The following is a 21,090-nucleotide window of genomic DNA, read 5'->3' on the forward strand; positions in this document are numbered from 1 at the left end:
GTTGAATAGCTCCAGTTCATGTCCCTTTTTTTGTTAGTCTTTTTTCCTTCTGCCAAGCAATTTATTTTATTTTCCTTTTGGTCCAGCTTCCTATATCGCATGAGGTTAACGAGAGGACTTCAGAAGATACCTCTATATAGAATATAGTATTTTTGAAAGAGGCTATTTATTAGTTATAAATAAAGTACAGAAAGCATAGATTGCATGTAAAGGGAAAAGCAGATGCTTCCTTTTCAGAATTCCCTTAACATATAACAAAATGAAGAACAGAGTCCTTGTAGTTTCAAGTCTGTTAAAACTGTGGATGGATGGAATTGGATACTCCTGATCTTTCAAGGATCAAATGATTACACATTACTGAAGGCAGAGTCTCCTAATCTATAAAGAATTTGTGATATGCTTGACTTAAGGACCTACTTGTGTTTCACATAACCTACAAGCAGAATAAACTCTTGGCTGTTTTTAGGTGTTACACTGGGTTTTGTTTTCTTCTTGTAGGACTCACTGACATGAAATATAAACAGCAACTTGTTTCTTCTGCTTCCATCAATATTAGACTCTAATACAACATGCTGCTTGGCTTTTAGTGTTTTTTTTTTCCCCTATAAACACATCAATTAAACAGAAACACAACAAAAATTTTTTTTATTTTATTTAAGATTAATCTAGCATTGAAACTAATAGAGTTTTATTCAGTGCTGGGAGACCAAAAGCATAAAGTCCACTAAAGCAAAATGTAAACAAAATCATATAAACATAGAAATGGAACAGCAAGGTCTACATTTTAAAGACATTCTTAACATAGCAGATGTACAATATCAATCCTTTCTTCAGAAGGTCACCTTTAAGAACAGTATCCCCTGGAAATGCTGAAAACAAGTATAAAGGAGTAATGCAGGCTGAGTCTTCTGCTCTATATATTAGAGATACAGATACTGTACCTTGGGTAAAGCTGTGGTCAACTTGTGTTCTAAAAAATATGAACCAAAACATATCTCACAACAAAATGGTCAATGACAAATACAGGCCTTCCCCCAGCTGCTATTGGAGTGAACAATCATGCCTGCTTGAGTACCAGCACAGATTTTAAACTAATGTCTTTATTTTTCTTGTTTCTTTGTTTTTCCATCCTTCAATGCCTCCTTGTAGTTTATATTTATTCTGAGGACAGCTATTTTCCTCTTGATAAATATGACTGAATGACCAAATTGTTTGCACACTTTCTTAAAGAAACAGTGGATGACTACTTAACTACTGCAACTGAACTATAAATCTTGAAGTCACTGTAAAAAGAAGTAGCTTTTAGATGATGAAATTGTTAAAATAAGATTTACTAATCTGTATTAAGGTGAAATGCCATCATGTAACATATTTTAGAGAATTAGACAATGCCTTTGTCCATTTTTGCTTGAGAATAGAAAGTGCAAAAGTTTTTATCCTGCTTAACAACAAATACCCTCTGCTATGCCACCCACATGTACCCAATCTGTTGGAAAACTAGAACTATGTAGTCCTTTAGGATTGAGAAAATAATTCTTTGCCTGTCGGATTATTCTGACAAATTACATTATAATTACTTCCTCATTAGTTACTGTGACAAATGTTGATCTAAAGATAACAGGGAAGGATGTCTTTTATTTAAAATCATCAAAACATGAACAATTGAGATTTCCTCTGAATACTTTCAAGTTCATTAATATTTGGGAATGCTAACATGTTCATTCATATTTTATATAAGCAAAGAGAGATTTCTAGCACCAGTCTCTTTCAAAAATGTCAATTTTTATTTCCTTTTGAGTATCTTTAGAATAGCAACCTTTCTGCTTCCAGGCAGACATTTTTCCTCTGATAATACTAGGCATGATCCTTAAATAATGAAAAAATAGGTATTCTTATTATGAGTTGTTTGAAGTGTGAAAAATTGTGGAATGGTGGAATATATTACATTCCTAGAGCATGATTTCCTCAAGGACGGTAGAGAACAAATAACAATTCCAACCACTGTGGTAAAGCATGAGAGAGGGGAATAATCTCCAACTTCAAAATAAACTTACTTTCCTTTCATAGCAAGAGAGGCATTGGAAAAGAATTGCCTTTCTGCAGGATCCAGTTCCTTCAAGTACATTTTTGACTGCTAGCAGTCTCACCCTAAGCATCGCCTGATGTAACTCAGTGAAAATCTGTGCTTTATCCCATCACTATGTGAGTGCTACAGTTTCTTGATGTGCATGTGAAGCAGTAGTGGAAAAAGTTACACATCTGATTCAAAGGCACTTTGTGATCAGATTCACTGCAGCTCCTTTAAGACAGAGTTTTGTTCCCCTCAAAGACACTAGAGTATCTATTCCAGCCTGCAGCAGAGAATCAAATCAGTGAAGTTTGGATAACTGATCTGTTTGTACACAATGGCCAGCTTGTACCAGAATGTCCTTGCAGGCAGGAGAATAACCTATGTTAAATTCTTACCCACAAAGAAATGGGAAAGCTGTGTTAGGCTTCCTCTACCCATTGAGTTATTAAAGTACAATCAGATTCAGCAGACTCTTTGCAATTCTTCAAGATGCCTTATGAAGCACTGCTAAATTCTGCAAGATGCTGAAAAATAGGAGATTTTGGGTCAAATCTCAGTTCTGCAACTGTCTTGCTCTGGCACCTTGGAGAAAATTGATTGTTTGAATATGTACACCTTTCCCACAGTGGGTGAATTACTGGCAGGACTCTTTATTAATTGGGACGCTCTCAGGGGTTTTTCCACTTGGTAATATCTTAGCATACAAGTGTTGTTTCTGTGTGTGCATCTAGGAAGTGTGATCATGGCTTTTATTTTTATTTCTTTGGTATCCTTGAAAGACCTTTTGTAGCTCTGGAGAATGAGCTGACCTCTTTTGTTCCCTCAGCCTGAAAAAGGTCATATTTTGTTTAACTAACCTTTGAAAACACCAGGCCAAATTCTACTCCCACTGCACCATTCAGAATAGCTGCAGTGTTATTCTGTCTTACAGCTCTGAACTGAGAGTAGTATTTTACCCAAAGCTTTCCGTCTTGTGACTTGTAACTACTCTGTCTTAGTACGTCTGAGAGTGCAGACGGCCACACCTCTCATACACTGTAGTGTTACTTGTATTCTAGACACATACATGTTTTAATAGGAATATTTGTTCCTTGGCTCAGCTGAAGTGTAAGACAGAGAACACAGACTGCTAATGTGGACACAGTTGTTTCAGAACTACTTTTAAAACTTTGGACTCCTTTTTGTCTGATGCTTTTTCATCTGGTTAATGTATCATAGTATTTTTTTGCACAATAAATTTTTTACTTATACCTTAATGATTACATCTCCTACATCTCCTGGTTACATAGTTTAGGTTCCAATACTTCTTCCTTCTTCAGTGGCTTCATACTGTTTTAGATTATTTGGTTGGTTTGAGGGGGTTTCTTTAATTTTAATGCATTTTTTCCTTAAAGAGTGCTCTGAACTTTGTGAGATGATTTCCAAGACTATCATTCTCTTCCCATTATATTTTGATGTAGCCTCAATGTTATAGCATATTAAATAAGCTTTGAACTAATACACTTGCACAAGGTCATAAAACGTGTGAAATTATTTTGTTTCCGTGATTTTTCAAACTCAAAGCTTCAAATACAAGCTTGGACAATGTATTCATGAGAAACAAGAAGAGGCAGACTATACAAAACTTTCTTTTATATTTTTTAAATAAAAAACTTCATTTTGGTTTCATTTTGGCGCGCTCATATTGCGTCCTTCTTCAGAATGTTACTTTCCACATAGGAAAGCAGAAGTAGGGTACCTCTAGCCTGTATTTCACTCTTTTCTGCCTCCTGAAACCTTTGGTTTTGTTCCTGTATTTTAAATTGAGGATACAAAAACATGTAAAGAGATGAATGTGATAAAGGGCTGCTTCCAACTACAGGCATTAGGTTTGGGGTTTTTTTCATGTAACAGCTGCTCAGGCAAAGCTAAGACTATATTGTGAAAATGGAACTAAAGAAATGAGAGGATTGGCTTATTTCTTGTGGAGGTTTACAGATTGTATCAAAATCAGACCAAAGTTTATTCTGACATATGAAAAAACCTGACCATTTTGGTACATATGGCTTTTATTACACATTGTAACAACAAATGTAAAAACGGGGGAAACCCAAAGAAAAGCAGCAGTTCCTTTTGGAGCAGAGGCAGAACACTAAAATGCAACGAACAGGGATGGTATAGTGTAGAGGACAGGAAGGATGCAGCAGAGTGCTACTTCCACTCTTGCTCTGGGTGCTCTCTGGGCCTTAGTTTTTAGGAGTAAAAACCTAGCATATTTTTTAGACAACACATTCCCTGAAACAATAATCAACTAAAAATTAAGTCAGTACTCTTTCAAAATGGATGTTAAGGAGAGTCTGTATGTGTCTTCAGAAAAAGAATCCCACAACATCAGGGACTGTTACATAACAGTCAGAAATGTGTCAAGTTTTCTCTTAAAACTTCTGCTATTTCATATTCCCTTTGGTAAATCCCACAAGGAGTTCCAGAACCTTATTTCTCTCGTAGTTAGAAAGGGTTTTATGCTTTTTTCCATGCTAAATTTCTACATGGTCACAGTATATCCACCTGTTTTTATGACGATACTCTTCTTTATATGGAGTAGCTCTTCTCTCTTGTGGATATTTGCCTCACTGATATAAACAAAATTCACGTCCCCTCTATAAATCTTCTCTTCTCATGGAGTTCCATGTTCCTCGGTACTATACTTCTAAAGCTGTTCACTGGATGTGCTCTGATTTAGTTTTTATTTCTGAGATGGACATGGAAAACTGTCTGCCATCACTGCTGAGGTTTCTCTACACACAGTGCCATGGGCTTTGACTATCTATATGGCTTACTCCATGTATGGTTGGCATGCTCCAGAGTCCACATGCACAGTATTTCTGTCTCCTTAGTGCAATGGCCTTGCCTGTTCTGCTCTGTCATGCCTGTCACCTGACACTGCTGCAGCGATGCTTTGTAAACATGGATTAATGTTTCCAGATGCCCCAGTCACAATGTCCTGTTCAGCTGTGAAGCTCCTAGCTTATGTTGGCTTTGTCATTGTACTTCTTTTGATATGGCACTCCATCCTCCACAGGCACTGACTTCACCTCTTTCTTATGAATAGTGAAGTCCTATTGGCTGTGACAAGAAACCAAATTAAACAAAGTAATTCAACAGCTTCTGAGACTTATTCTTGAGGAACTCCATCATAGCCGTATTCCTCTCTGCTTTCTGAATTTGGAGGAGTGGTATCATCTCTCCTTAGGTAATTCTTTCATCAGTCTACAGTTCTTGAACCATCCCACATCCATACTTTCATTACAGGAAAAACAAAGAAATTATAACCATTTTATTTGTTTAGGTTGTGTGAATTGAACTCATAAATTATGGTTTTCTGACTGTGAAATAGTCAGCTCCTACAATATGATGGTATGTTTGATGACCTCTTCATTTTTATGACAAGCAGCATTGAATGTCCATTCCTGTTAACCTGGCTTTTGAAAATGTGGCATTTCCTCTGGCAGAAAATTCAAAAGACTGCTTCTTGGTCACTGTAAGGCAGAATGCTTCAACCTAACCATGACACCTAAGGATGAAAATTCATGAGGTCTGAATTTCAAGGAGAGAAATGGAGTGGGATGTTTAGTCATGTTCTTTATTGGGTTGGGGCCTGTATCAATACAAATATCACTCTTGTGTTGATTTGTAGTACATCACTGTAAAACTAAGACAGATCATGATTGGTGTGTTCTAGAATCCACAGCAGCATTTTGAATCCTTGTTCTGATTCACATGGCCTTGGGGTTTCATCTCCAGCTTCCAATATAAAACTTCACTGGGGCTGCTGCAGGGGTTAACTTTATCCCCTTTAAAGAGAGGCCATCACAGCTTTGTCTCACACATATCATGTGTAACAGCAATTTTAGCTGTAGAGCTGTTAGAGTTGTAAACAACAGCCAGCAATGAAACCCGGGTCCAGACCACCTGTAGTGTCTGGCCCGATGCTGCCCCATACCTGAAGAGTACTAGAAATATGGCAGACTCAGAGAAATATCAGACTAGACTCCGATCTCAGTGGGTATTTTATTTGTCTCCTTCACATGATGTCTGGTAGAAGGGCGCTATGGTGAGGAGATTCAGACAAAAGAATTTTGCTTCCAGACACTGAAGGGAACCCATCAAAGTGCTAACACTCCTTTTAAGAGGGTTGAAGAGAGAGAGAATTAAGGCCTACATCTGCATATACATGAGTAGATCTGGTTGACTTAGGTAGAACCTCACAAATTTCTACTCCAAATGAAATATTTAAGAGAATGAAGCCCTCTGGCTGCTCTTCACATGAAAGACAGTTGTCACTGCAGGCCTGCAAGTGAAAGCAAAAGCCACTGAATTGGGTTGTGACGGGGAGAGAGTGGATGAAGGCTGCTGCTGGAGCTCTTTGGAAACACTGATTCAAACACAAGGTCTCATAGTCACCCTGAAAGGACTCATGTAGAAATTTGCTGCTAATCATGTGAATGAGTAATTTTGTGAACAGCATCAACAACGTGGAGTAGCCTCACGTCTCCAAAGGCAGGAAGGGGTTGAAAGAAGTAGTAGGTTTCTTCCTAGAGAGAGGTGGCCGCTCCCTCTCCAGCTGGAGCTCCGTGTCCCACCATCGGCCACGACCTGCACTCCACGAGGTGCGAGAGAGCACTGGGGCAAGAGCGGCTCGGCAGTCCTGGGCAAGGCAGCCGGGGGCCTGTCCTTCCTGAGTGCAGGAGTGCCCCTTCATTCCCTCGGAAACGGCCCCCTTTCCTGGAGGGGGGAGGGGGTTGCTGTACCAAGTCTAGGTGGGGTAATTTATGACCGGGGCTGGAGGCAAAGGAAATCTCTCACGGAAGGGAAGGGCACCGGGGATCTGCATCTGCAGGGAAAGAGGAGAAGCTGTCTTTCCTCAGTCCGCGGTGAGCCCACAAACCCTTGGGTGAGCCCACGGGCCCTGCCTGGCTGCCAACCGGTCTCCGGAGAGAGACTTCCCGCCCCTGCCCTCTGGGGCCCAGCAGGGAAAGGCGGATAGCCGAAGATGGGCAGAATTCGAGGAGTGGTGGGGTCTCGCCCTCGACTCTGCCCTGTTCCCCCAGGCTGCGAGGAGCTGTGCAGGAGGCGCTCACATCCCCGGGGCACGCTTCCCGTTCCCGGCTTGGCCGCCTCCGGCCCCTGCCCTTAATGAGATTCTTTGAAATCCAAAAAAGCGAGATTTAATGTTACATCTTTATCTTTGGAGGAGCGCGGTTTTTTTGCCGCGGCGACGTCACTTGTTAAACAATCCGCGGCTGAGCCCCTGAAAAGAGAGGCATTGCACCCTTCGTGCTGAATACGCTTCTCAGTGCGCATAACGCCAGGGCCTTTTGATGTCTCACAATGCGTGTTACGCCCAAAGATTGTCTCTTTGGACAGATCTACAACGCTTGGCTTCATGTTTGGAAGTTAAATGGACAGCGAGGTTGTAGAAACTCCCACGCTTGAAGCTGGCGCAGACACTCGTACTTTCGCCTGTTACTTTCCATGAGTGAAAGCGGCAGGGGTGGAGGGAAGGGGCTGCTGGTTTAATCCGTGCTCCGAGGCAAAGGGAGGGGGGAAAGCAATCAGACTTTTCCTCTCTTTTCTTCTCTTCAGTTTATTCTTTGGCAGCCTTAAAATAAGAGCTATGTGCAAAGCGTGCGCCCTGCCTAGGTAGCTTGTGTCTGGAAGTCGCCGGCAATGTTGCTGCTCCATGAAATCAAAATTTATGATTATTCAAATGTTGGGGACTGTGAAAAGAGAGGAAGAAAGAGAGAAAATTAATATTGCAGCTGTTCTTCTGATTAATGAGAGATAATTGCTCATGAAAAGTCACCCCTGTGGCATTTTGTTGTCTCCTGGATCTTTGTTCTTTTCCACTATTATTGAGGACTTTCTTGAAGACTAAGCGGTTCTTTTCAATTTTTGGTATTCAGAAAGTGTTGCTTGGTTACAGATAATGGAGAAATCTCGGGCTATATTGGGTAAGATGTGCCACAGACAGCAATATCACAATGCCACTTTCAGAAAAGGATGGATACAAGTTAACGATGCGCTTTCAATAAAACATTAATAGACTTGTTCACGCTTTTATAATGACCTCCTTAATGGGAGCTGGGGGCAAGTCCTGTCTTTAGATTGCGTTCACTTCAGAAAGGCCGGCGTCGGGATTGCCGATCACTTTGGAAACTAATAGGAAATCAATGTTAGCGAATAAATGCTGTTATAGCGCAGGAGCCCTCGGCCCCTCGCTTACCCACGCACGGCTTTATTTAAGGAGGGGCTTTCCTGTACGGGAACTGCCCCAGCCCGGGGCGCAGCCTGCCCAGCGCCACCGCATGTCACCCCAGTGTGGTGTTTGCGACCATGGCTGCTCTGCAGGTGTTGTTTTGGGTCTGTTGTTTTGGGTGTTTATTTGGTTTTTTGTTTGGTTGGGTTTCTGTTTGTTTGTTTGTGGGTTGTTCTGGGGTTTTTTCCCTGCTCGAAACGCCCCGGGCTGCGGCGCTTTCCACGGGGCAGCTCCTCCCGTGAACTCGGCGGAGATGCGCGCCTGAAAGCCGGCTCTTTCTCCGGGCGGGCATGGCTTTTTCTTCTGCCGGGGTTGGGGGAGGGAAGGGAAAGAGTTGCTTTTGTCATTTAAGCCGTGAATCTCTTCTACATAAAGGTGTTAGAGACATCTGGAAGAAAAGAGGGACCAGCACCCAGTCCTGCGCTCGGCGGACCAGGGGAGCGGCTCTGATGTTCTTTTTGAACTGCTCCACTTTCAAAAGGGGGCAATTTCGTTACATTCTCATTTGTTACACTGTCTTGAACTAAAGGCAGACAAAGCTATACTCTGTCACCCCGAGCAGAATGAAGGGAATCAAAGGATTTTCCCTTAAAAGGACTAATTTTCTCCTTGAATTATGAAAGTAATGGCTAGGTAACAGCCTGTGCTCTGTACCCAACTGCTTAATACCTTCTAAATCCTTCCACGTGGCTCTCCCAGTCGTAGCAATTAGAGCTCATTATAGGCTCATAAGAGCTCTCATTTCGGGGATTACTTAATGGACAATGAAATTTTATCGGACAGAATTATTGAAAAATAAAATTGTAACGAGGCCGATGTGATGTGGGCGCACGCCTTGCATCATTCCGCCTGGTTTGGGATGTCTTTGCTTTCAAATGACTTCTTTTCTTGCTCTGGCTCTCAGGGGTGGGTTTTTCTTAGTGATTTCCCTCTCACTCTCTCTCCTTCTCTTTTATCACTGCATTTGGTTTATTATAACGATTACAAATTGTAATTTTGATCCGACTCTTGCTCTGTCTGCGTTTCCTTACGACAGCCCCCTCCCCAGATCCACTCTATCACTGCAGGCAGCTTTTTCCACTGAGGTTTGGGGTTATTATTACATTTTCATTTCCAGAATAGCCTCTCCTAAATGAAAGAAAAAAAAAATGAGTGATTATTTTAAAAAATTAAAATAAAATGCAGATATTAGTTTAAATCTTCTCCAGATGTTCTTTGCTTTAAACTGGAAGAGCTGAACCAAAAAATGCCATGCTTGTGTACGGTGGTTGTGACTAGAATCTCACAGGCCCCAGCACAGCCCAGGAGGTAGAGCCCCCGGCTATCCCCGGGGCCTCGGCAGTTGTCGCTGCAGGTCCAGGGCCTGGCGGCTGCGGGGCCTCGGCTGAGCCCTGGGCAGCAGTTTGGGGAAAAGTAGGTGAGGTTGGAGCCGACCCGCCTAAACCCCGCGAGCCCCTAATTGTTGTCACAAGACGCGGGATTAGCGCATTGCTGGAATAGCTGTCTGTTTACACTCAGGAGCCCCCGCCGGCCGGTAAACACTTTCTAATTGAATTCTAATCACATTCAAATAGCCACATAACAGGCCTCAGCTGCAATTCATAAAACTTTAATTGCTATCCATAAATCCTCAGATCACCGAGTGCGGAGTGTCCCTAAAAACACTGTTGCATCGTGCCTGCCCGGGGAGGTGCGAGGGGGAAAAGGGGAACAGGGCTAGGGGACAGCCGGTTCCTGCACAGTGGCACTGCCCGCAGCAGGTTGGGGACGGGGACAGGGACGAGGATGGGGCAGCACAGCCGGTCGAGACCTGGTCACTCTCTTAGCAAGGCTCGAGTTACACCGCTGAGCCTTGCTGGTCGCAGGGGCGAGGAAATGCCGGCTCCATCAGAAGGTGGATTTATTTTGCTGGGTTTAACAGCGGGAGACTGGGTGTGCGGCAGGGATGGTAGGATGTCGGCGGCCCGGCCCTTGCGCATGATAACCGCTTCTGACCACGTTTCGGCTATTGCTGCACTCCCGAGTTTCTGTTCAGCCTCTGGTAATCAGGCGTAGTCTGTGTTTTCTGCTTTAGAGCACAATTATCACTTCCCTTTCCCGTGTCAAGTGGGATGGGAACCGCAGTCTGTTTTAAACGCCGCTTCACATCTGCTAAACAAGAACGCAATAGTCCTTCTATTAACGATAAGTCTCTTCTTAAATTCCCATGAAACAGGTCATTGGAAAATCGCGTAATATGCTGCGAATACCTTGGCTTTGTAATGCGCTCTGAAATGCTTCGGAGCCACCGACCGTATTTAGCTGTTTATCCAATTTTACTTTGAATGATTGCTTCAGCAAACTTGGTGGAGATCAAAGAATCCCTCCCTGACATGTTCGCTTTTCATTAGCTCTGCGCGCTGCGGTCCTGGAGCGGCCGGGGAAGTTCGCTTGGAAGTTTTCCGTTTTGATACCGTTTGGCTGAGAAGTGTCCAGATATTTGAAGGCTTTGTCCGTTGCAGTAATTACCAATTTGGCAAGATTCACTTGAGGTGAAAAGGGCGAGGAGAAAAAAAAAAAAGCCACCCAACCCACCCTACGTGCATATGTATGCGCAGACACACAAATGCCCTCCATCCCTAACTTTATATCCATGGCTGCATCTGTGTACCTGGCTCCTCTGATGCAGAAAGGGCCTCCCGAAAGAGTTCTGAAGGAGTACAGGGAGGGGGTCGGAGGGGAAAGGTGTTGGCCCCAGGACTCCGCGGGATCCACGGCCCTTTGGATGTTCTTTTACTGGGGGTGAGAGGAGCGGAGCTGAACCGCTTGTTTCAGAGCATTACCTGCTCTCACCTCTCTCCCTCTCGGCGAGGGAAAGTAGCGTTCTCCTCGGGGAAGACCCCTGAGCAGAAACTCCTTCCGATTAATTTTATCCCCAGCATCCCGGGCGTGTTGACAGAGGGACATGCCTGCGAGCGCGACGTGTGACGGGGCCGCGGAGCAGCCGCCCCCTCCCCGCTTTCTCTGCTCCTATAATTTATTTGAGGCGGAGGCAAAGGAGTGAAGTCATCGGGCAACGAGCAAGCACGCACACTTTGCCCCCCTCCCCTACCCCGCTTTGGTCCCCCCCGGCAGCCTCTCCTGCCGGCCTGGGAAGCCGGGGAGATTTAGATCTGCGAGGCTTTCAGCCATCACGTGTTTAAATACTTGATATAAAACCCCGGCGCAGGGGATCCAGGCGGGGGGACTTTAAGACCAGCCCTCTCCAGGGACCCTTTTGTTCAGCTCTCAAACATAAGCACCTTCTCGACTCGCCAGGACTTCAGTGGCAACTTGGCCAAGCAGGGAAAACCCGACTTTGGGAGAGCCGCCCCCGGCCTCGCAGCCCTCCGCAATGTCACGCTCCTTCTACGTCGACTCCTTAATCATCAAAGACTCCTCGAGGCCGGCTCCGTCCCTTCCTGAGCATCATCACGGCCAGGACTTCTTCATCCCTCTCAGCATGCCTTCTCCCCTCGTCATGTCGGTGTCCGGTCCGGGCTGCCCGTCACGAAAGAGCGGCGCCTTCTGCGTCTGCCCGCTCTGTGTCACCTCGCACCTGCACTCCTCCCGGGGCGGCGGCGCCGGCGGGGCCATCCCTCTGCTCAAGAGCCAGTTCCCCGCCGCCGCAGGCGAGGCCCAGTGCTGCCCGCGGACCGGCCACGCTCACCACCCGCCGCAGCACCCGCCTCCCGCAGCCGCGGTGCCCGCCGCCGCCGCCCTGGGACACCCTGCGCATCACCCACCTGCCTGCGCCGCCACCACCTACAGCGTCAGCGACCCCCGGAGGTTCCACTGCCTCGGCATGGGTAGGAGCCCTGCGGCCGCCGGGGAAAAGGGGCAGCGGGAGAAGGGGTGGCCCAAGGGAGAGCGGCTGCCACGGTTCGGAAAGCTGCTGGGGAGTGTCTTGTCGTTCTGTCTGCCTGTCTGTCTCTCTCTAGTCCCCCTCTCCCCCTTTTCCCTGTCCCGCTGAATTTCGCATTTCTCTCCCGTCCAGGAGGGTCTGAATCCAGCCAAATTCAAAATGGGAAACGGATGAGGACTGCTTTTACCAGCACTCAGCTCTTGGAGCTGGAGAGGGAATTCTCCTCCAACATGTACCTGTCCCGGCTGCGGAGGATCGAGATAGCCACGTATCTGAACCTGTCCGAGAAGCAAGTGAAAATCTGGTTCCAAAACAGGAGGGTGAAGCACAAGAAAGAAGGCAAAGGCACCCAGCGAAACTCGCACGGGGGCTGCAAGTGCAGCACCAGCCAGGGGCATTACCCCCGGTCGGAGGATGAAGAGTCTCTATCCCCCTCATCGGCTACCGAGGATAAAGAGATCTCCCCGTTATGAACCCGGCTCAGAGCTCCGCTTCTGCCGCCGGGTCTCAGCCCGGAGCGAGGCGGCGGCACGGCGGCTTACCTGGCACCGCTGTGCACGGACGGCAGCCCGCTAACCTGCAGCGGGCTGGCCCTGCCGCCGCAGAGGTTTAATTGTCATCCGTTCGCAGTAATAGAAAGATATATATAAATATATACCTATAAATATATTTTCGGAATGTAAATGTTTTAGTCGTGGGAGTTCAACCAAAACGTTATTTATGTAATCTCAGGAGAGAGCACCTGCTCTTTCTAAAATGTAACATGGGACAAGGCTCGCATGGCCCAGGGTGCCTTCCTCTGTATCCCCACAGGAAATTTAAAGGAAAAAAAGAAACTCATTTGAAACCGAAAGGCGAGACAGTAAAAAGCAAACCAAAAACAAACAAACAAACCTGAAAAGCAATTTAAAACCTGTAGAGAACTTTCTGGACGGACTTCTTAACAAAAATAAGAAAAGACATAAAGATCGCCCTTTTGGGTTTGGGACGGCTGTTTGTCTGTGAATAGTTTTATATAAAAATTATATTTATATTTATTTAAATAAATGAGATCAGACGAGAATTTAATTTTTTTCTTCTTACCCCCCCGACTCTCCCTTCCTCCCGACAAGTGCCAGCCCGGTCGCAGCAGCGAAGGTGGACCGGCTGGGCAAGGTGCTTTTCTTTGCAGTCCTTGTCTTTGGTACGGTGAAGGCATCGCTGTATATGTGTCAGATCTGCGTAAAGAGTGAAAATAAAAGCCATCGGCTACTAACAAGAACATGTTTTCTGTTTCCCTGTGACTCGGGACGGCTGGGGGGCGGAGAAAGGGGGGGACTCCGCTCCTGCCGGAATGCAAATACAGCCGGTCCTCTGAGTCCAGCAGCCTTGTGTTCCTTCCCAGCCGGAGCCAGCGCACGCCCTCCCGGCCACTGACAGCTTTCTCCCGTCCACTGCTCCGGCGGCACCGCGTTGCGGACACGCGGCTGCCGCTGGTCCAGGGGCGCCAGGATCCCGCCCACAGCCCCCTGCCCTGCCAGCCTGGTAGCCTTGGCTCTTCCCTTACCCAGGGGACTGGCTGCACATTTCCACCCTCCACCGGGCTGAAACTCCCTTAAGTTATTATACGGGTTGATGTCAACCAGAGATCAGGGATTTTTTTTTCTTTTTGTTTTCTTTCTGAGTCGCTGGAACAGAATTAGCACTTTTCGGTGTTGATTTCATTAGGTGCCTTGACCAGGCTTAGGAAGAATATCTGGGTGCAAACCCGTTAGACTGAGACATGGTTGAAGTTCTCTGCAATCTGCGTCAGGCAGCGCCCAGCCAGGGGTCCGATTCTGCCTCTGCCTTGGGCAGCCTATCCTCAGCTCCTTGCAGGAGACTTACAGGCGGCTTGTGAGAGTGGGATGGACCTAGAGCTAGTCAGTCCCAAATGAGCACCTTTTTTCCCAGTTTCTGCAGTATGGACTGACAGCAAGCCTATATGCAGCAAGCAATATAAGCAAATCAGAAGTGCCTTTTGCACATTATGTTATTTCTCTCATAATTTCCTTGGGTGGATTTTCCACTAATCCAATATACACTTTTGACTTCAACCTCTGAAACTGTAACAAAACATTTTTTGTAAACAATTCCCTCAACAATCCCTATATTTATCGTGTTAGATCCCTAACTTTGGAGCTTCAGTTCAGAAGTACACCTCCAATTTGACTTGCCTGCAAGCACCCTGGATGCTGGAGAGGCAGCTCCAGCCCAGTGACACTTGTACTGCTTGCCTGTCTTGGAGAAGAGGCCTGGTGCATGGGCAGGGCTGGGGTAGGATGGAGAGACCCTGGTATGGGCACTGCCCCACAGCCTGGACCAGCTTCAGGGCCTAGGGCAGAGGCAGAGCCAGTGCACTGGCGTCTAACAGGAAGAGAAAGGAAAGGCAGGACTGAAGTTTCTAGCCTGGACTTGGAAAACAAATACAAAATCTCACTGATCTATACCACTACCCTTTCACTGCCTGAGCTGACTACAGAGGCCAGCAGCCCACATGCCAGCTTGGTGGCTGGGGATGTTGGTTACCCCAGTGGCAGTCCTCTCACTTGCCAGGCTGGGGAGACCAAAAAGCCAAAGGCCTGAGGTCCTTGTGACTCCTTCCCAGGGGGACTTCATGGAGGGTGTGGCTGAGGGGGTTGTCCCCTCTTCCCCTAAAATCTGCTGAGGTGGAATCTGGAAACTGTTGATTCTCTGCTTCTGTTCACCTGTGTCTAACTTGCTTCTATAATCATGGTAGGTCTTTTCCAACCTTGAATCTCTGGGAGGAGGCATAAGTTCCACAAAAAGTACTGCCCACCATCTCAGTAATGTCATCCCATACTGTAACAGGAGGGAGCCAACAGGCCTGCAGCAGCCTGGGAAAACAAAACTTTGCTGGGTGAGAAAAAGCATCACAGTCTCTGAAATCTAAGACTGCAAAACTCAAAGATATTTTAAACTGCAAAGATACATTTAAGTGTATATGTTCTCAGTGTAACTCTGTGGAAATATGCACCTTCAGTGAATAAATGTCCCTCTGTTTCTAGAAGATAAACAGTGAGATTTCTCTTTATTGCAGTATTTAGCTATTTCTTAAAAATAATAGGAAGATGAAGTTAGTTGATCTTTCTTGTAGGAATCAATGCTTGGATGTGTCTTTCAAGGATTGGGAGGTAACTGAGGCATATCATCATCATCATCATCATCATCATCATCATCATCATCATCATCATCATCATCATCATCATCATCATCACCATCACATACAAACTGTCATTGGGACACTTGAGATGATATTTCATTTTATTTCAAAGTAAATGTTTCATGTAAAAAACTTCGGAAAAGAGGGATGATGCAATGGTTTGCCCCAACACATCTCAGAAGGCTGATGCAACCAGCTTGACCTGAACCTGGCAGTCCAAGTTGATGTGACAAAAGCACCACTGGAAGTTGAATGTGATGTAAATTGCAGGAAATGTTTTGTAGGGTTTCCATATCCAGCATTCAACATTTTGAAATTTAGGCAAATTTACATCAAAATGTGTTGGGTTTTTCCTTCTGCACACCCCCTCACCCTCCTTCTTTCTATCTTTTTTTTTTTTTCCTCCCACAAAGTGTGAAGTGCAATTTTCCCCCCTCACTCATCCAGTGCCTAAGACAGGCAGGGTTCAGATCCTGATGGAGTCACTCCTGGCATAACTTGGTGACAGAGGAGTTTCCTGTGTCCTGGGTGGATTTCAGGTATGGAACAGTCCCTAATGACCCTCTGGGTCACTTAGCCCCCCTCAGCAGCTGCTGCACTGGACACCCCACAAGCGAAGATCCACAAGGGGAAGGTCACACAATTAAAGCCTGAGCATTTGCACAGGAGATGCAAGTCATGTTTGTGTGAGTGACCCTGCTACTGGCCTTCTGTAACCTGGTATGTTAGCATCCCTCCAGAAAAGCTTTCCCCTTGAGATGTTTATTTACTAACTGTAATTCTACTTAACTCTTTTCAATTTAAAAAAAATCAGAAGAAGAAAACAGAAGAAGAAAAAAATCAGAAGAAAAATTCATCTTGAGGAGATTCTTGGACCTTGGTCTGCATGGCTGAGTTCAGACTCATGGCACTGACTTCCCTGGTTGTGGATCCCCTGTCTGAACCTGCTCCCATGGCCTGATCAGATGTGTTAGCCGCAGGCAGCATTGGCCATGGCCTGCTGGAACTTTGCAGTACTGAGGACACCATGCTCCCTTGGCTGCTCTTTCGAGCCCTGCCCAGAAGTCCCCATAGGCGCCATTGAAACTTTTCCCCACTGTCTGAGCTTTTGCTACAATGTCCATTGCCGGCACTTCTCACCTCTACCCCAGACACTGGGCAAGTGGAGGCCCTTGGGTCAGCTCCTTGCTTCCACCCATGGTGTAACTGGGACATAGTGGCAGGTATGCTCCAGAGATTCCCAGACCAAAGAGCTCAGTGCTCTGGCCAGCTCCACATCCTCCCTGGGGGTATGGGGCAGGCTAGACCTCATCTGTCAACCCCAAACATTCACGGGGAGGATGTCTCTCAGTGCAGGGATCCATGCCAGGGGACTACGGGAACTCTCCTTCCTCAGTACCTCCGGTGGGAGCTGGGGCAGAGAGGGGACAGTCTGTCTAATCCCGCTGCATTCACCTCTAGTTAGTCCTCATTTCCTGCTGCCGCCGCTCCCGCTGACCTGACCCCCGTGGGACACGGCCTCGGGTGTGGCTCCCCAGTGCCCCGTGCAGCCCTTGGGGGCAGGGGCAGCCGAATCGGTGGCAGCGCTGCTCGGCGGCCCAGCTGCTGCCCGCGGCTCTCCCAACCTCTTCCACGGTTCAGTCGACGGCACAGCCGAAGGACGAGGCCACGGCCAGAAAGGATCACTCCGGAGTTTCTGTGGTGCCCGCGGGGATAAGATGGCCAGGAAGGGGCGAGTCCTACTACCACCGCTCAGGGACCCCGGCGAGCGTCCTGACACCAGCTGGGAGGACGCGGGCAGGGCTGGGAGCACTCCCATTCTGGATCTGGAGACTAAAGATGACCGCATGCAGTCCTTCGGGAAAGAAACCCGGCCAAAAAAATTTTTTTTTCTATTTTTTTTTTTCTTTTTCCCCTCCCCACTGTTGCTGTTGCGTAAGTTTTCGCGACTGCTCGAAAAGTATGTTAAGTACGAGAGCGGGAAGAGCACCTCCTCACCCCGCAGCCTCCACACACCTCCGTCGGCTGAACCGGGTCTCCGTTTGAGCGAGAAACCCTGAGCAGGGTTGGCAGCCCGGGCCCTGAGGTCCTGGGTGGGACCTCGGCCCTGGGAAGGCGCCCGCGCTCCGCCGGGCCCCCGCCGGTGACGGAAAGCCGTGCGCCGGGCAGCTGCCGGGGAGTCCCGCATGATAGCGGAATAACAAACAGCCCGAACCCACTGTGCCACTCGGAAAACCTCGGGGCGTGTGTCCGCGCTGCGGCGCGCTCAGCCTCGCCGTGAAAGGGCCGATTTCACGCAGGATCTGCTCCGCGCCCCTCTCCGCCCCCCTACGCGCTTCCCAGCCGGCCCCGCTCAGGGCGATGAGCCGGCCTCGGCCCCTCCACACCTCCCCCCTGCCCCGACCCCAGCCGGCGTGTCCGGGGGGATTTAAGCTGTTGGAAGCGAACCCAAAGAGATCGGAAGCGTGTTCTGTGTGCTCTGGAAAAATAACTAGTTTCAGATTAATGAAGGAGTGACAATTTCAAGGCTAACGTTGGCACTGCCCAAGCCAGAGCGTGGGGAGCTCGCCAGGCTTTGCTTTATATTGTCTGCTTTTCTGAAGAGCAGACAAAGATGGATAGAGAGACATTGAAAAGCAGGAGGCGTATTTCAAGCAGTTCAATAAAGAGGGTTGTCACTTAAAGACAAGAACCATAGTGCTTTGATGACTTTGTATTAGCCTTACCGTTTCAAATAAGTGACTCTACTCTCTTTGCGGAATTCACCGAGCTTTAGTAGATGACACTCCAGTGAAGCCGCTTTAGACAGAAATGAGAGCTCGTAACTGTGCGGCTAAGCGTCTCTTCGGGAGGGTTTTACATAGAAGATTGCAGACCCGTCCTTAAACTAAGGAACCTCGGTAAATTTAGGTGGAAGCGCTGTATGAAATAGGGAAAAACGCTCCGCCTTCGTGTGAATGTAAAGAAAGCGAAAGGGAGACCTTGCCACGACGGCAAGAAAGGCTGCCTCCCGGCAGAGCCCAGCAATACAGGGGCGGTCTTTCCAAATCAGTTTCTGCACCCTCGGAGGAAGCACCGACACAGAGTGTTGGAAATCAAGTTGTATGGAATGCCCCGGGCAGCCCATGCGTGTTCCCACGCACGCCGGGACACGGTCCGCGTGTACGCGCGGTCTCTCCATGGCTGTGTCCCCTCAGGCCCTTCCAGCCGTGCTCTGGTGGGACAATACCTTCCCTCTGCCCGGGGGGCAGCCGGGGTGCCGCAACCCCGGGGTGTGCGCCGCGGGAAGGGAGAGACGTCGCAGTCCTGCCGGGGGAGATTTTGCTGCCAAACTCGATAATTTTTTTTAAAGATATATATATAGATGTAAAATCTTTTTTTAAGATGAGGACCCCCGACCGCTGCAGCCCCCCAGGCTTTGAAGGCACAGCGAAAGGGCTCCACTGTGGGTTTGAGAGAACCATTTAGTCACTGTTTCATTAGGCACTATTTGAACCTTGCAACATGTGGTAATTTCTGGGGCAAGCTGAAAAGGGGGGATTATGTAGGAGGGACACAAGGAAATTAGCTAACGGTTAATTTAACTCGTTTTCTGGTAGAATTTTCGATACATTCCTAATTGACTGAGGAGGCAGGTGAAGTCTTCAGTTCCAGGCAGACTCATTCACGGTGAGAATAAATGGCTCTTTTTCAACTCTCACTGCTCACAATATATCATCAGGGAAAAGACATGCAATGAATATGTTGATTTAGGGTTTTTTATCATTATTATTAATGGAATTACACCCTGCTACGCAGGTGTGAGGGTAAAACCTATACTGCGATGAAATCAGATTAACAATGAAATGAGAATTTTATTAGCTTTCTAAGTCATATAGACCTGGATTTAAACTGTCAAAACAAGAAAGGGGGGGGGGGGCCGAAAGATAAGTCTGAAGAAAATAATGCCAATCAATGGGAAGAAGTAGTAGCTTGGATTCCAAATGGTAATTGGCTGTAATTCACGGTGAATATTGACACTCCGTACTCTACAACATTTATATTTATATAAATAGAGAATATGTGATTAGCCCATAATGGCAAATGTCTTTTGGGTCCGGGGTCGGACAATTAATCCTCACCACACAAATTTATTATGAAACCAGAACACTTGGTCGTAGGGTCCGAGTTTTAATAAAAGGTCGTGTCGGAAATAAACTCTGCCTGACATTCTCGTCGTGTTCGCAAAGGGAACGGGACCCGGCCGGATCGAAGTGTCCCGCGGGCGTTTGGGAGCAGCCCGGGAGCAGCGGAAAAGCAGCTGTGATCCTGCACCGGGTAGTTTGGGACAGCGGTGGGCTGGAGGTGACCCTGTGCTGGGGGCGGTGGCAGAGGCGCTACCTGCGCGGTGTGCAGAGGTGTTGGGCGCAGCCAGGCAGGACCCGCCGTCGCCAGAGGAGTCCGCCACGTCTGCCAAGGGCCCCTTTGTAACCTGCTATAGAAAATGAAGGTATTCTGCATGACAAAGCCCAATTAAGCTCGCTATTCAGGACTTCTGCAGCTGGTAGCCCATTGGGAGAGTGGGAGGAAACGCGAATATATTCATTATGCGAAGGGGCGGTGAAAAGTACCAACAACCGCGGGTCTGGGTTGGGTGTTGGGTATGTTTGTTTGGTGTTTTATTTGTCATTCCCGTTATCTATATATGTAATTTGTGGCAGGGGTGGGAGGAGGAGGGGAGGGGTGGGTGCTGCCAGGGCCGCACAAATCCCGGCCCGCGGAGCCCCCAGCGGGCCGGGTCTCGCCCACAGCAGCAGGAGCATCCTCTCGCAAAGAGAAGCAAGGAAAGCTGCCTGCCAGGCTGCAGGACAGCGCTGTGAAACCGTCGATTAATATACTAGTAAAGCTGTCGGTTTTCTGTAAGAATTCTCTCTCTTTTTCTTTCTTGTCACTCAACAGGGGTCAGCTGTGAACTGCCAAGGGGCTTTCACAGGCTGAGGGGCATGAAACCCCAGGGTGGACTGAAGGCCATCCAGACAAAATACTGGAGACCTAACACTAAGATTGACCCGGACAGTTCATTTATTCATTTGCTTTCCAGTTCTATCTTCCTGAGTAGGCCATAATATATGCACAGCTGTAGTTGGTATGTCAAACACAATTTCCCAAGGTGTCTGAGAAATAGCTTATGTGTTGTAGTCATCTTACCCTAAATAATCTGACTCCTATAATAGCAGAGGAATTTTAGCTCAGGTCTATGTGCCAATGCACACAGAACTGTGTTTGGGACCACAGAGTCTTCAGCCCTGACCACCAATGCATACATGTGAGCACAGATAATTTCCTTTTCTTCTGTAAAAGTATAACATGACAGAGAAAATTCCATCTCTCCATGCTCTCAGTCTTCTCAAAATGCCATGAAGTTTAAGCCAGAATGTGATCAACCACATACGCAGAAGATGCAAATACCATTAAGCCAAGGAGGACAAGACACGTAAGATGCATTTGGACAAAACTTGGTATTCCATTTTTGCTCCTGTATGTTTAGATTTTAACTAACCTACCTCCTTATTGCATTCTTCTAGAACAGTTTTCAGAGTAGTCATGGCCTTATATCCTCAGTGTTGCTACAGAAAAGCAAGTAGACATCTCCAGTT

At 47.1% G+C, this 21,090-nt stretch overlaps 1 protein-coding gene across 3 annotated transcripts; it reads left to right on the plus strand.

Moving 5' to 3' along the window:
• The first annotated feature begins 10,015 nt into the window (after positions 1–10,015).
• GSX2 (GS homeobox 2) lies at positions 10,016–13,505 on the plus strand. 3 transcript variants are annotated; one of them, XM_066184961.1, is made up of 3 exons: positions 10,016–10,059; positions 10,585–12,196; positions 12,385–13,505. In XM_066184961.1, exons 2-3 carry the CDS (start codon positions 11,743–11,745, stop codon positions 12,723–12,725), a joined length of 795 nt encoding a protein of 264 aa, XP_066041058.1. In that variant the 5' UTR covers positions 10,016–10,059; positions 10,585–11,742; the 3' UTR covers positions 12,726–13,505. The 3 variants fall into 3 exon arrangements, with proteins under 3 accessions (XP_066041058.1, XP_066041056.1, XP_066041057.1); XM_066184959.1 differs by lacking the exon at positions 10,016–10,059 and adding an exon at positions 10,079–10,410; XM_066184960.1 differs by lacking the exon at positions 10,016–10,059 and adding an exon at positions 10,079–10,263.
• The last annotated feature ends 7,585 nt before the right edge of the window (positions 13,506–21,090 follow it).

This window comes from Chamaea fasciata, unplaced genomic scaffold (assembly GCF_029207755.1).
Source record: "Chamaea fasciata isolate MVZ Bird 193981 ecotype frontalis unplaced genomic scaffold, bChaFas1.0.hap1 SCAF_6, whole genome shotgun sequence".
Taxonomy (NCBI): Eukaryota; Metazoa; Chordata; class Aves; order Passeriformes; family Sylviidae; genus Chamaea; species Chamaea fasciata.